The 16,019-nt window shown below is 57.3% G+C and overlaps 1 protein-coding gene across 1 annotated transcript in view; it reads right to left on the bottom strand.

Annotated features, from left to right (window-relative positions):
- Positions 1-6,638: 6,638 nt before the first annotated feature.
- The window catches only part of INPPL1 (inositol polyphosphate phosphatase like 1), an 88,191-nt gene continuing 78,810 nt past the window's right edge, over positions 6,639-16,019 (bottom strand). The window contains exons 24-28 of the mRNA XM_084842314.1: positions 15,606-15,693; positions 13,380-13,538; positions 11,832-12,582; positions 10,501-10,634; positions 6,639-9,211 (exon numbers count right to left, since the gene is read on the bottom strand). Of these exons, the coding sequence (XP_084698440.1) occupies positions 9,121-9,211; positions 10,501-10,634; positions 11,832-12,582; positions 13,380-13,538; positions 15,606-15,693 (1,223 nt within the window). The 3' untranslated portion in view covers positions 6,639-9,120. The remainder of the gene's footprint in view (positions 9,212-10,500; positions 10,635-11,831; positions 12,583-13,379; positions 13,539-15,605; positions 15,694-16,019) is intronic.

Genomic DNA, 16,019 nt, shown 5'->3' with positions numbered 1-16,019 from the left:
TCTCGCCGCCCCCAGGGGCCCGGCCCGGCCCGCGGGCCGCTTCCCGAGCGAGGCCTCGAGGCCGGCCCGGCGGGGCCCCTGGCGCGCCGCGACCGCCGCGTGCGAAGGCACGGGCAGACGGCCACGTGCGCCCTGTCGCCGCGGCGCGCAGCCCGCCGTCGGGGCCGCGTCTGTCCTCGCCGAGGGCCTCCCTGGGCCGCGCTGGCACCTCGGGGCAGGCGGGCGAAACGGCCCGGGGGGCGCGGAGGACCCACCAGCGCAGGAGGCTCACGCCCCCCCTGGCCTTCCCGCCCCGCCGCGCCGCGCCGACGGGCGGCTGTGCAGAACGCGCCGGTCTCCGGGGGGAACGAGAGCGCCGGAGGCCTGAGGAGAAGCGGGTGCCAGGGCGAAGCTGCTCACGTCCCGCGAGCCCGTCGGGAATACCGGACTGAAGGCGAGAGGCTGAGCAGCGCGGAGGCGCGAGAGGGCTGGGCCGCTCACCGGCAGCTGGAGGATCGATCTTCCCCCCATCCCACAACTTCCGCTCCTCTGCTTTTGTCCGTGGAGATTTGGGGGCTTCCGTCTGACTTACCAATATTTGGCTGTCGTTTGTGGCTCCAGCGCAACTCCACCCTCCCCACGGCAGGAAGGCGGAGACAGGTGCCACATTTGTGTCCTTCATTCACACCTTAGCAGGGGCCTCCCCAGCCTGAAATGGGAGGGCATCCTTTTTGCGAACTCTCTGAGGCCTCCGGGGGGAAAAGCCGAGGCGAGAGAGAGAGATTCGTCTGGGACGGTTGAGCGACACGGTCGCAGGCTGGCTGCGCCTCCTTGCAGCCAGACGCACGAGATGGCCTGAGGTGGTCAGGTGACGACGAGGCAGAAGGCGGCTCTTTTGGCCAGGGGCAACATACAGCCCCCGCTCTCACTCCCTTTGCTTTCTTGCCGATGCCTAGTAGTAGTGGACTGTTATCAGATCGCAGGGAAAGCCCTTTAAGCTGGAATTTCTCAGCCTCCGGTGGATCACAGAGATGTGAGCAGTGGTGCCGTCAAGGAATTCTAGACTTATGGCTGTATGCCTCCTCCTTTTGGGGGAAGTGGAGGCTGGTGGCTGCAATGTCAGCGGGGCAGTGAATCCGCTCTGGGTTTCAGTCAGAACTCTAAAGGACCTCTCCAAGATGCTTCTCATAGAGACAGTGGTGCTTTGCACCTTGTGGAGCTCCTTTAGAGTTCTGGCTGAAAACCGGAGCAGATTCACTGACCCACTGCCATTGGAGCCACCAGCCTCCACTGCTTCAGATGATAATGTGCATGGCATCGCTTACTTCAACATGTGGTAAGCCAGCTTGGCTGTGTTTGGGGCCCTCCTCCTCATTCTGCTGAGGAACCCTGGACTTCAGTCCCAAAGTCCCACTCTGCTGGCACCACTGGATGCGAATCATAATCAGGAGGGCGAGCATCAGTGTAAGAAGCTAGCCAGCTCTTAAAGAAATGCTTTGCCCTGGTCATCTGGAGCTGCAATTCCCCCTTGCATAATCACAGAGATCCTGTGAGTCCCCATGGGAAAAATAAGCCTTGCCCAGCACTGAGAATAAAAACCATCCTCAGTCTGTTGGTCAAAGGGGTGCCCACCTCAGGAAACAAGGGCATCCCCCACAGATTGTGTAGGTAACTGTGCTGCCAGTATCTTAAAACGCATGCCCATCTATAGGCAGATTATCTTGTTCACAACAAGGTAGGTTTAGATGCTGAGAAGATTCTCCGTCTGCTTGGGTATGAACTCACCTCCCATCTGGCAGGCAAGTTCCATACACTTGACCAGCAAGGGAAACCAGCAAGTCCCATTCTCCACCTTGACGCTGTGGGAACACTGGCTGTAAATTACCCTAGTCCTGACTTTCCCAACCTGGTGCCAATGGCCATGCTGTGTGGGGGTGATGGGAGTTTTATTTCCAACATCTATGGAAGGGCATCGATCTGTCTTAGTCCCACAAATGGATGGACTCATGAAATGGACCAGCCTGGCTTGCAGGCAGCTCCTGGTCTAGTCAGTTTTGACTCCCTTAAAAAAAGAAATGGAAGAATGGGGCTTGTGGAGGGGGAGACGTAGCCTTTCGTGCATTTCGGGTATTTTCTCTCCCCCCCCCCCCGCAACTCCCACCTTGGAAAGGCCGACAGCTGCAGGTATGGGAATAAACACCCCGTGATGCTGCCTTCTAGTGAGTCCGAACATTAGTCCAGCCCCCGTTTGACTGGAAAGATTACCAGCTGAGACTCCTGGCTGAGAGAGCCTTTTAGCCTGGATGGTGGGGCCATTCTGCACTCACTGCCCACCCTCTGCCACTGAGCCCTCACAGCCTCTGATCGACTCCAGCTCCAGAAACAGCTCCCAAACTGCAAAGGCACTTGTGACAACAGCTGCCCCCAGATGCACACACTCCTCTCTCTGCGGAGTGGCTGGCTGCATTGCTACTTGGAATGCACTGTGGGCCGGGGGGGGGGAGAGCAGGGATCTCACACCAGGGTCCGGGGCCCCAGGAGCCCGACACCTCGCATCCAGGCGCAGCCTGCCAACGGCAGCGACAACAGGCCTGATCTTGACTGCAGGCTCCGATGCTCATGTAGGTGTTACCCTGAAAGGTGCCAGTTTGAAGCACTACAGCAGCCTTCCTCAACCTGGTGCCCTCCAGATGTGTTGACTGTAACCCCCAGCATCCCCAGCCAGCACAGATGCTTGTGCTTGGTGGCTGGGGATGGTGGGGGTTGTAGTCCACCATCACCCCCCAGTCAGGTTAGGGAAGGCTGCACTACAGCAAACTGCAAAGCGAGCTTGACAAGGTAACACGAGAGGCAGGCATCCCCCCACACAAGGTATGAACAGTTGCAGCGCCACCTCCAGCTCCTTGGAAAGTGACTCCCTGAAAGTGCTGCTGGCCTGCCCTGTGGGAGGGTGCAAAACCCCCTGCAATCAGAAGAAAGCTCTGGCTGCTTCAAATTGAATGTTGCCATGTCCTGCCAGGGGAGCTGAGAGAAGTCTGCCTTTTGCCCCGGGACAAGGCCGCGAGGGCTGGTGCTGCCCAGGAAGGCAGCTGTCGTCCTGACCACCTGCTTCTCCTGCCAGCCCGCTGGTTTTTGCCTTCCAGCATAGCACTTCCCCTCCGAATCAGCAGCCCAACCCCGGCCTTCCCTAGGTGTGGAATTTGGGCCATCCCAGCTGGATCAGGCCCAAAGGTCCAGCTCTCTGCTTCATACAGGGGCTAAGCAGATGCCCCTGGGAAGCCAGCCTTCCCCAGCCTGGCACCCTCCAGATGTGTTGGACTACAACTCCCATCACTCCCAGCTAACAGGGAGTTGGGTGGTGGCTGGGGATTACGGGAGTCATCGTCCTCAAATCTGGAGAGTGCCAGGTTGGGCAAAGCTGTCCTAAGCAGGGCAAGACAGAGAGCCACCTGGTGACCAGAGGTGCTGGAGGCTGCCTTTGGCCTTCTGGCTAATGGCCACTGAGAAAATCATCTGTGAACCTGGGTCTCCTTCAGCAAAGGGGGAACAACGTGTTTTAACTGGAACGACTTGTCAGGGCTCGCCTACACATAAGGATTTCTGTTCCCTAAGGTTTAATAGCTCTTCCCACTGCTAATGACCCAACCTTGGGGTCTGTTGTGCAAGACAAAGAGAGCAGGACCCAGCACCAGTCCCCCTGCATAAGCCACAGGGAGAAGAGGCAGCGTTGTGCAGGCACATGGTGGAGCAGTTGCCTCTTCCCTTTGGTGGGTGTTGTGCAGGAGAACACCCCACGGGCGTGCCCACGGGTGCTGCAGTGCCTCAGGCAGGTGTAAAGGCAGCATTTGAAGCAGGCTTCCCCAACTTGGTGCCTTCCAGCGGCCATGCTGGCATAGTTTCATTTCAAAACGTGCACCCCCCACCCCACTCACTTGCCTCCATGTCCCAAGCCATTCCTGCTTTACATCCTTTTGGCCTAGTTTGCAATCTGCAACCTCTTGTCACACCTACAGATTGGTGGGAATAAGGGGTCCTACCCGGAGAAATTTAAGCCGCCTTTGCAATGGGGGGGAATTAAGATGGGGTTAAAGCACCCTTCCCCAACCTGGTGCTTTTCAGGTGTTTTAGACTTCAACCGTCAATGGTCTGGAATTTTTTATTTGTTACATTTATATCCCGCCTTTCCCTCCAAGGAGCCCAAGTGCGTGTACATGGTTCTCCTCTCCATTTTATCCCCACAACAACCCGTTGAGGTAGGTTGGGCTGAGAGTCAGTGACTGGCCCAGTCTCACAGTGAGCTTCATGGCAGAGTGGGGGCTAGAACCCGGGTCTCCCAAGTCCCAGTCCAACAATCTGACCACTACACCACACTGGCTCTCACTGGAATGCTGGGGGTTGCAGTCCGAAACATCTGGTGGGTACCAGATTGGCAAAGGCTGCAATCCTGTGCCCGTTCAGATGGAAAGAAGTCCTATAACTCCCAGCAAATGCTGGGAATTGTAGGGCTTTTTCGGTCTAAATAGGCATAGGATTGCACCCTTAAACCCTCATTGATTGGTTGGAGTTAGCGGAGAGGTTTCTGTTCCATATCTCAATGTTCAGACCTTGTTTGGGTCACCTTAGATTACTCTTAATTAAGTGGCAGCAACCATTCATGAAGAAGGCTGCAACCCCACCTTAGCAGACTGCAATTTACTTGGGAGAATGTATGCACGAGTGTGTTCTTAAAAACTGTATTCTAGCTGTGATCTGATGTTCGGATCCAGAGAACTAACCCACCAGCTCAAACCTCTTTGTGAATTTCAGCCCGCACCCCGTCCTTGTGCCCACCCGCCCCAAACCCTGGCTGTGCTCCTCAAATAGCAGTTGACACTTACCTCTGAACAACAGGTAATGGTGAAGACAAGCAGGAAGGGGCTCTCATCGTGCTTGTGTCTGGCTCACAGCTTTCCCATCGGGGCATCCGGTCAGCCCCTGCGAGAATGGAGTGCTGCACTCGGTAGGCCTTGGCTCTGGCCCAGCCTCAGGGCTCGTCTTACGAAGCCACGGCCTGCAGAATCCCAACGCTTGGTCGGGCCACAGCTCCCGAGCCGCCCGCAGCGGCTCGGCCAAGGCGTGCCAGAGGCTCCACCCCTGCGACGGCAGCACAGTATGCTCCCTGGGGTGCACGCTCCTTGCTCGGGGCGCCACATGTGGCCCTGGAATCAGGACCACCCACTCACATTTTTGTTTCGTGTTCCTAGTTACTTCCCAAGGCAGAAGCAGTAGCTAGATTACAGTGTTCCCCAGCCTGGTGCCCTCCAGATGGGTTGGGCCATGACCCCCCGCCAGAAGGTGGCGGGAGTGTGGTGCAGGTGTGGGAAATGACTGAAGCTCCTCATGTCATGAAAATGGGGTTCCAAGCCTCCCAGTGGAGAGAGAAACAGAAGGCTGAGATTCTGATGTCAGCTTGACAGTATCACTGTGGAAATGTATGAACATCTGGGCCTCGATGCGGCTGCAACTGAGCAACATCTCATGGCCCAGAGAGGGGTTTGTTTGGGCCAAGAGGATAGTATTCTGTAAAAGCATATAGCATCTTCTGACTCCGTTAAGGTGCAACCTCTTTGTCACCTGGGTCACCAAATTAACCTGTTTGGATGCTGTATGACTGTTCTTCAGAATTGTTTTGCTTGTTCTTTTGTTTTTTTAAAAAAACTGTTCTGTAATTTATTGAACTCATTTGCAAAATATGCTAATCCAAATAAACTTAATTTATTGAAGAACTCTCAGAAAGGTCACCTTAGACACCTTTGAGAGGGATTTGCAAGGTTAAAGGCTCGCACAATATAATATTGGACCCGAACGCAGTTGCAGGCAACTGGCTGTACGGGGAAGAAGCCATCCCATCACTAAGGCCGCTGGCTAATCAGTTGATCTCCACTCCTCTGGTGTGTTCATCCAAATGTAGATTAAATGAGGGGCAAGGAACTCAAAACCTTTTTGAGTTAGTGGGCACATTTGAGAGAGCTTTGGCAATTGGGCCGTATAAAAATGTAATAAATAGAACTTGGAATTTTGAATGTTGTGGATGCTCTCACAAAATGGCTGCCATGGGGGAGCTGGCCCATTTATACAATGGCTGCCATAGTGGGCATGGCCAGTCACAAAACACATTTTTCAGAAGGCAAACTGGTGAGATTAAAATAAAAGAACCGAAGTATAAGGCAGAGGTGGGGGTCTGAGGCCCAAACCACAAAAATGTTATTTTGAACCCAAATAAAGATGGTACTGGAAGACAACTTCACTTTGCCGCATGCCAGCCTCCCTAATAAAAAAAAAATCAGGAGGGTCGGGGGGCCTGGTGGGGGTTGAGGTGTTGCAGTCACATGGATGACCACGTTCACCATGCTGGAGACCCCAGAAAGGGGGCGCGTAAGATGTGCACCAAGGGAAGTGGACCGTTTCTGAAACCACCTACAGTTTTCTTTAAAAACTTTTGTCTCTCTCCAGTTTCTGGGTGGGAGCAGATGCACAGTTCCTGGCTCATTCCGCACTCCTTTCCATGGGATTGCACATTGCTGGCAGAAGCACAAAGGTTTCTGCTGGTACATGAGCTAGTCTGTAGGATCAGCATCCTGTTACACAAGAGGAGGACCACAATAAGCAAGAGACATTCTGTCAGCAAACAAGCCCTTTATTGCATTGCAACGTGGTAAACTAAGACATGAAATGTGAACATTTGGAGGAGGCGGGGTTGGGGTGGGGAAATAAACAGCGACAATTCCTGCCTCAGCCCATGAAATATCAAGCATAAAACGGGAGTTTCAAATAACAATTAAATTAAACATTTAAAAAAATCCACACACGCATTGGTATAAAATACACCACAGTAGAATTTAGTAGGGTTAAACTCACACCAAGCACTAATCATAACTGGAGAAAGGGAAGAAGTGGCGGAGGACGTGATGCGATGCGCACCATCAGCTCCTCCCCACACCTGATGGCGACATCACAGGGGGAACAAAACAAGAACAAAAACCAGACTTCCTTCATTTCAATTTCAGAGAATTTCTTTGCAGAGGAGTGAAAGGACCGGAGGTTTTGCAGATAGGAAGGCTGACCCCACCCCCCTCTCAAACCCCTCCTATAAAGTAAGGCACTGGGCGATTTCCCAAACGCAATGGAGAGCAGAACTGGGGCTGGGACCCAGAGCTGCCTCTTGACATCTGCTCTTCCGTGGTCATGATCCAGGTTCCCGCCCTAGGTCACGTTGATGCTCCCTGCAGGCACCTCGGTTTGCATTGGAACAGGAGGACATTATCTCAGCAGCCTTCCCCATGCCAAGAAAAGCACGGCAAGTGCACCAACGGATCTGCTGGGGGCTCGCTCCTGTAAAAGGCGCGGTGGGGGAGGTGACTCTCTGGGGAGGGTGATCAGGCCATCCTGACATTCCGGCCATGTGTGCCTTTGAGCCCCCCCCCCCCGAAAGAAGGAGACAGGGGACTCCTCCTCAGTCAGACTCCAGCACTAATCAATACACGCAGGGACAGTTTATTGGGACAGGAGCCATCTCATGATCTGACCAAGACCCAAAGTCTGCCGCAGAGAAGAGTGGGTCAGGGCCCTCGCCCCCGCCCCTCCACGCCGGCCACCACCACTGCACGGGGCCTGCCCGCCTCTCACTTTCAGCCCCAGGCGGGCGGCATCTTGCACTGCCTGGGTTCTGCACTGCAGCCACGCCCCTCACTTCCCATTGGCTGGCCAGAGCCTTACATGATTGGCTGCTCTGGGGCATAAAAAGGGGTCTCCTGGGAGAAAGGATGCAGGCCGGCCGGCCTCCCCACCCTGGCACCCTCCGAACGCACTGGGACCACAACTCCCACCATCCCCAGCGAGCATCTGGAGGGTGCCTGGCTGGGGAAGGCTGAGGTCTTGCTGGTTTGGTGGCAGGCAGGCTGCCTACCTGCTCTGCTGTTCGAACCCCTGGGTCCCTCCACAGCCCTGCAACCCTTCCCGCACGATTTGCCTCCTAAGACCTTTGGCGAGCTAATTCACACGTTCCAGGTTACCTGAGCTAATTTGGGAGATTGTCATCCACGGGGTTCTCAAGACATTGAGGTGAGGAGCTGCAGGGGGTGGGGTGCTTAAGGCCATGTGCTTACAAAGCAATAGACATGTCAGCAAAACAGTCTTGGCTGCCTGGAGGGGCGGCGGGAGGGCCGCACAAGAGCCGCCAGGTCGAGAGAAATCCTTGGGACGGGCGGGGAGGCCTCCCATGTTCCGTCTGGTCACAGAAAGAAAGGCCTTGCCGTGGTGGTGATGATTCCTCTCCTGGGGGCAAACTGGTGCTGGAATGCCCCACTCCTTTGATCATCTCTGGCAGCAAAATAATTCCCAGTGCTGGACCAACGGACCCGCCGAAATCCCACCTCCTGGGACTTGACACTCGGACAAGCCATGCCCTCGATGGCCTGCGGCCCCTTCAGGGCCGGCAGGGCAAGCGGCTCCTTTGAGGCGGCTACTCAGGCTTGTGCTGAGGCTGCCAAGAGGGCTGCCCATGGCTCAGGCAGAATCGCCAGCAGACATCCACGGTGGGGGGCACTGCCACGGAACAAGGATGGGTGGGGCGCAGCACACTTTGGGAACCCCCACAAGCAGACACGGTCCAGAGGCTGCCAGGGGCAAGGGAGGAAAACGTGGCCATCGTAAAGGAAGAGGGAGGACAAGGAGCCCTTCTTCTGATGCTAATAAATAAGAATAACTTAACCAGCAGCGTGGGGGTAAGACTGGCAGAGGGGTGAAGGCGGAGGCTGTTCTTCTGAAATGCTTGGCCTGGGCCACCCTGGGCTGGCCCTAGCCTGGACCGCTTCTGCTCAGTTGCCCCTTCCCTTTCCCCTCCCAACGGGTGAGTCCCCATTTCTCCAGGAGCACAGGGGGCAGCAACATGCCGACCCCACGTGCTGAACCGTTTGCTCCCGGCTCCAGCCTGGCCCCCTCTCCAATGCCTGTGCGGCTGGGCCGCCGTTCCTCCCCTCCAGGCGGGACCCGCTTCTCAACTCTCCCCACGTCACGTGTGGCAGGAGTGGGTGGGTGGGGAAGGGGCTCTGAATCACAAGGGGGGAGGCACACCAGAGGGTGCACTAGGGCCCCCCACCCCAGCTACTTCCTAAGCCTCAGGTTCTCCAGCAGGAGGCGCTTGTGGCCGGGGTCCATCACGCCAACCTCCTCCAAGTCCTCATCGGTGATGTCACTGCAAGGGGCAGAAGAGGGGGGGCTTCAGCATTCGGAGGCTGCGAGGATCCGCTGGTCAACCCGATGCTCGGCGTGCCCCAAGATCCCACGTCCAGCCCCAGAGGAAGCCCCCGAATTCCCTGCTCCCTGGCTCAACGGCCCCTCTAGAGCCTTCGTACCATCGTCCGTAGTGGGGAGGGGCCGCGGCTCAGCGGGAGAGCCCCTCCTTTGCACGCAGAAGGTCTCGGGTTCAGTCCCCAGCGTCTCCAGGCAAGACTGGAAAAACGCCTGTCTGAAACCCTGGAGAGGAGCTGCCATCCAGCTATGCCTGGTGCAGGGATGTATCAGACTGCAGCTCCCACCACTGGCCATGCTGGCTGGCTGGGGCGGATGGGAACTGTAGTCCAAAACATCTGGCAAGTGCCAGGTTACCTACCCCTGGTGTAGACAGGACTGACCCAGGCAGCGCTACGGTCCGAGCTGGGATCAAGGAGCGTCCCGCGCCCCTCCACACTCGGACCCACACCCAGCAGCGATGCGGAACGGATGCTGCGGGCTGTGCAAGGTGGGCGCACCCCAGTGGCCGGAAGGGCTCAATGGCCAGCATTTGCTCTTCCAACCGGCCTTTCCACCGGGAGGGGAAAGAGACAGGGAAGATGACAGAACTGGGAAGCAGGTCTGGCGGACCCACGGGGCGGAGTTGCAGTGCTGCAGGCCCTCAGAAGAGTCCACAGCCCTGGAGTGCAGGGCTGGGAAGCACAGGTTTCCCTCCCTGCTCGGCTGGGACCGCTCTTCTTCTCAAGCAGTGGCATCAATCCTCCCTCGTCCCAGCGCCCACCTCTCTGCTCCTCACCATACATTCACCAGCGCCTCCGGCGGCATCCCTCTGCGCCCCTGGGTCTTCTCCTCGGTGCCGTCTGCGAACTGCTCCCTATGCCTGAAATGGCCCTCCCTGCTAAGCCACCAGACTCAAGCTGCCAGCCCCCCCCCCCCCCGCCCGCTCTGTGATAAGACCTTCTTCTCTTCAGGCCCCAGCAACCAGCCTTCCCCAAAGCTTGAGGGGAGTTGCACTCCAAGACATCTGGAGGGCGCCCACTGGGGGAAGGCAACCGCTAGCCCCACAAACGTTGAACAGCACTCATCCTGGCCTCTGCTGGTTCCCCCGTTTCTGCCCATCCAGCCCAGATCCCTTGCTCTTGCGCTCTCCCTTGGAAATCCCAGCTCCCCGTGGGGCCTCTGCCATGCAGGCCAGCTGGCTGGCCACGCTGCCTTTGTCAGCCCAAGCCTGCAGGCTCCCAGGAGACCCACCTGAGGAACTCCAAGTCGTCCCAGCCGTTGTGGATCAGCCCCGCCTCATACCTCTCCATGCCGATAGCCCGCAGCCACTCCCCCACGCTGGACTCGCCCTGCCTGGAGAGGCTCCGGCCATCCTGGCCCAAAGTCTGTGGAGAGACGGCAGGAAGAGGGGCTCAGGGGGCCCATGCTAGGCCCACACCAGCCACAGCCAGGCAAGTGCCGCAAGGATGCACGGGCCTCCCTTGACGGGCTCGGACTGGAGGTGGAAGCCGCGCTTGGATCCATTTGTGGCTCATCCGGATTACAGGCTGCTTGGGGGCACCGCACCGGGTGAGTTGCAAAGCAAAGGGGGCGGGGAACCAGAGCCCCCGCCCTGTCTACCAAGTCCCAGGTTATGCACAGGGGCATCCTTGGTGGCTGCTCTCCAGCTTTGGAACTGCTTTTCCCCACCGGCCTGACAAAGCCGGAGTAGCAAAAATCCCTCTCGGGAGCAAAGCCAGCGCTTCACGTTCAGCTCTCTTGATGGGGACAGGAGGGGAGGCGGCAGCTACTCAGCCAGCCCTGGCCACTGTTCTGCTCTGTCTCCGCGGTGTCTGGATACTGTCCGCAGAACACCAGAACAGCCTGGCACAGCACAGGCCGCTCTAGTGTAGCACTGGGTTTCCTGGGGGAACTAGATGCCTCCACGAAGCCCAGCAGGGGGGCATGAGGGCAAGCCCCCCCACCTTCAGAGGGACGCTGTCCTGGCCCCTCAGCGTCTCCCCACGCCCCACGCCTCTGCCCCAGAGTCCGCTGGTGCCAGCAGGAGGTTTCTTCCTCAGCTTAGCTGTCACGTGAGGCAGGGTTCTCCTGGGGGAGCAGTCGGGGAGACAAAGGTCAGCCCTCCCCACCCCGTGCCCCCACTGCTCCGCTCCGTGCAGCACTGAAGCTTAGGGGGAAAAACCCTTCCATGGATGCCCATGGAAAGATCAGGCCACAAATCATTTCCGTCCCCAGCAACGCCCCTGTGGGGAGGCGCCCTACAGACAGCTGTGGAAGGGTCGGAGGGCCTGGCCACGGCTTCCAAGTTGAGAAATATTAATCCTCCCGCGTGTGAAATGTCTCTCCATTTTGGGTTCCCTCCCAAGCACGTCACACTTGTTCTCCCTCTCCTGTTTTAAACAGAGAAGGAGATTTTGGCAGCAGCACTTCTTCACAGCCTCCCCCCGTTATTTTGAGTTGTGAGGGGCAGTTTCCCCCCGCTGGCCAGCTAAGCCTCCACTTGGCAGACAGAGGGCTGTCCTCCTGCCCTCCCCGCTCCCTCCAACAGCCAGTCCCCCTGGCTGGATGCCTCCAAGGCATACCTCCTCCGCCAAGTCCTCTTCGATGCTCTCGCGGATGGAGCGTGGGGGGAATGCGAGGGGGCGGCTGTAGTCAGGGTGCATGCACCGGTGGGGGGGGAGGTCCAGCCTCACTTTGGTCAGGGGGTGCGCCGGGGGACGGCCTGGCTGCTCCCTCCCCAGGCCCGCTCCACCGCTGCTGCCGCCGCCGCTGGAATAGTCCACCTCGCTGAGCGTCTTGGCCATCTGGAGTACAGAGCACGAGCGATCGTCCAGCAGGCCCCCAGGAGCTGGCGGGGCACTGGGCGGCTCCATGAGGAACCCGGGCCCCGGCCTGGGGTGCAGCTTTGGGGGCTTGGGCTCCAGGGGCTCGCTGAAGGCCACCGTGGCCCGCGCCTTGCTAGCCCCGTGCTCCTCGCCCAGGACAGCCGCAGACGTATAGAAGGAGCTGTCCGTCATGTCAGACTCCACTGACTTGGGCAAGGGAGGTGGCGGGAAGTCGGGGGGTGGCAAATTGAGGACCCCCGGTTCCTCTTCCTCAGAGCTCTCCTCGGCTCGGGAGGGGGGGTGCTGCTGCTGCGGGCGCCGGAGCTCGGGCTGCATGGGCACCGTGATCTGGACTTTGTTCCTGGGGGCCGGAGGCTTGGCCGCTGCGGGGGGCAGCTCTGTCACCAGCAGCTGGTGGGGGACACCCTCCAGCACATAGTAGGCAGGGTTGTTGAAGCTGTTCTTCAGAGGAGCCCCCTCATCCATAGTGGCCGCATCCAGCTTGGACCTGAGCACAACAGAGGGTGGGGGGACAGCTCAGCCATCCGGGACGTCTGCAAGCAGAAGCTGGGCAGAGCATCCGCAGGTTGCTCCCATCCCGACTGGCTCTTTCTAAACGTACCTCTGGGCTCCCCGTCCGGCCAAAGGTGCAAGCAGGCGTCTTAAGGGAAGAATACCAAAAGCGTCCTCTAAAGCTGAGGGCAGACACAGGCGGGGTGGGCCATGGCCAGATGGGCCAGCACTGCACACCCCCTCCGGACAAATTGAGCGGAGGGGGTTTGCGCTGGGATTGACAGGACAGCCCCATGAGAGGGAGGGCCGGGCAATGCCTGAGGGAGGCTCCTTTCTTCCCCCCTATGCGGCTCTGCAGGGGACAGGGCAAGATTCAGGAAACGGCCCGGCAGGCCCTGAAGATCAGCTGCTGGCTGGAGAAGCCATCCCCCTTTAAGGTGCTGGGGGAAGGAGAGGGAGAAGGTGACCCACATGGCTGCTAGGGGACAAGGGAGGAGATATTCAACAGCAGGGACTAGAAGCTTGAAGGTGATGTCAAGAACAAAAGGGGGCAAGCATAAGGTCTTCAGGAAAGGAGTAAATTGATCGCAGCAGCTGAGGAGAACCAATGCAGTAGGAGGCAAAGTCCTGCGCTGACTAAAGAGGAGCGATGAGCCGAGAAGCAATGCCAGGCAGAGCAGACAAGAATGCCAGAGATCCGCTGCCCGTCCCCGGGAGCTGACGCGGCTGCCTGCCCGGGACTGCCGCAGCACAAAGGGGGGGGGGCTGCACTGGCCTGTCGCCCCCGCTCACCTGCCCTGCGCGGCCTCGTCTTTGGAGGTCCCACGATGTGGAGCGGGGGGCCGGCTGGCCGTGAGGGCGCCGGGCTTCTCCAGGTCATCCATGGGCTTTCCCACGGGACAGGCTGCCATGGCCACGGCATCCCCAGGGGAATGTTTTCTCCCGACGGACCTAGCAGAGAAGAAGATGGAGGCTGTGAGAAGCTGGCAACAGCCCCCGGAGCACAAGAGAAGCTCAGCCCCAGAAGGAACTGTGTGGGGAGGCTGGCGGACCTCTTTCCTGACAGCACTCTAAGAAAAGTTAGCTGGGGATTGCTCTGGAAATAGAACAAGGGTGGGCGAACTTTTTCAGGTGGCGGTGTTGGGTGACCTCTCGGGGGCTGCACGCCATAGCCAATGAGGGGCATTAGCCAAGCACACACACACAGACACCCTCCACCTCCTCTGTCTCCTCCCCCAATGACTGGGAGCACCAGGGTGAATTGAAAGCCTTCCCCCCTCCCGGCGATCCTGATGAAGACCAATATTTCCCCGCTGCTCACAGCAGCGCCAGAACAGCGATCAGTTCCCGCCACCCAGCTGATGGCTGATCAGCTGGGCGGCAGGGAAAAGTAGGTGGGGCTCACCTGTGGGTTTCCCGCCTGCCATAAGAGCACGTGTCATCTTTTTCTCTTTAAATTTTAGGTATTTATTTAACTACAAAGATTCTAACACAAAAACAATCAATCCATTACCCCTGAAAGAAACAGAATTGGCTTCTTCTAATTATGTCAGATGTTCTGTCCAATCATGTATGACCACAATTAGTATTTCAATATAGCATCAAACTATTCCATTTAGCCACAGTATTAATTCTGATGTGAATTTCCCACACTTCTATGTACCGAGAATGTGCCGTCTTAGGGCAGCAGGCTGCACTGAGTGGTTGTGGATGCAAAAACCTGGTTGCCACCAGATCCTTTTAGAGCTGGGCCTGGCATCCAAGTCCCCGGCTTGTTCATGTCATCCACCAGTGTGGGTGCAAAACAGGGGTTCTGCTTTCCCCATGGATCCCAGCTTCAGTCTCCTTTCCTGCCCAGCTTCCCTTGACCAGAACCAGCCCTCAGACGTTCAAAATCAAAAGACGTATCAATGGGACCTTCTCAAGCTGGGGAGAGGTAACGAGTGGGGTACCGCAGGGCTCAGTCCTGGGCCCAGTGCTCTTCAACATTTGTATTAATGACTTGGAGGAGGAGGTGCAGGGAATGCTGATCAAATTTGCAGATGACACAAAATTGGGAGGGATAGCTAATACTTTGGAAGACAGAAACAAAATTCAAAGTGATCTGGATAGACTGGAGTGCTGGGCAGAAAACAACAGAATGGCATTTAATAGGGACAAATGCCAAGTTCTGCACCTAGGAAAAAGAAACCAAATGCACAGTTACAAGATGGGGGATACGTGGCTCAACCACACTACGAGCGAAAAGGATCTTGGAATTGTCGTCGATCACAAGCTGAATATGAGCCAACAATGTGATGTGGCTGCAAAAAAGGCAAATGCTATTTTGGGCTGCATTCATAGAAGCATCGCTTCCAAATCCCGGGAAGTACTAGTTCCCCTCTACTCAGCACTGGTTAGGCCTCATCTGGAGTACTGTGTCCGGTTCTGGGCACCACACTTTAAGAAGGATGCAGACAAGCTGGAGAGGGTTCAAAGGAGGGCAACAAAGATGATCAGGGGACTGGAAACAAAGCCCTATGAAGAGAGACTGAAAGAACTGGGCATGTTTAGCCTTGAGAAGAGAAGACTGAGGGGAGATATGATAGCACTCTTCAAGTACTTGAAAGGTTGTCACAGAGAAGAAGGCCAGGATCTCTTCTTGATCATCCCAGAGTGCAGGACACGGAATAATGGGCTCAAGTGACAGGAAGCCAGATTCCGACTGAACATCAGGAAAAACTTCCTGAGTGTCAGAGCAATACGGCAATGGAACCAATTACCTGGGGAGGTGGTGGGCTCTCCCACACTGGAGGCCTTCAAGACGAGGCTGGACAGCCATTTGTCAGGGATGCTCTGACTTGGATTCCTGCATTGAGCAGGGGGTTGGACTCGATGGCCTTGTAGGCCCCTTCCAACCCTACTATTCTATGATTCTATGATAAAAGGCGCGCCTGCCGATCGCCAGCCTTCCGGCCCTGGAACCTCAGCCGCTCAGCCCTGGATTTCTTTCAGGCTTCCCGGTCCCTGTAGCCTTACTTGGTGTATTCCAGGCTGGTCCGCGCCGCTGGAGGCGGCAGCTTCCCCTTGGCAGCTCCCGTCTCATCCTTGTCGATGCTGATCCATTCTGCGGGAAGGGAGATGCACAGCCACTCAGTGGGGGCGGGAGGGGGGCACCACTGCAGCAACCGTCAGCACAAATGGGCGGATGGGACACTGTCCCCCTCTCCCGCCGGACATGAGAACCAGCACTGCCAGCCAAAGGAGAAGGTTTCCAGCGAGACCCTGGGCGTGGGCTCCACCCTGTGCCCACTCCTCCGTAACAGTCTCTGCTGAGGAAACCCACATTTCTGTTCATCAGAAAATATTGGCGCATCAGGCAAACAAACAGGCATTGCGTTGCGTTAGAGCGGCCTTGCTCAACAGACTAGCTAGGGATGATGGGAATGGCGG

This window comes from Heloderma suspectum, chromosome 3 (genome assembly GCF_057233095.1).
Source record: "Heloderma suspectum isolate Gila_16-S chromosome 3, 16-S_ref, whole genome shotgun sequence".
In the NCBI taxonomy this organism is placed as follows: domain Eukaryota; kingdom Metazoa; phylum Chordata; class Lepidosauria; order Squamata; family Helodermatidae; genus Heloderma; species Heloderma suspectum.
The sequence above is the reverse complement of the archived record's forward strand: the minus strand, read 5'-3'. Positions and strand labels throughout refer to the sequence as shown.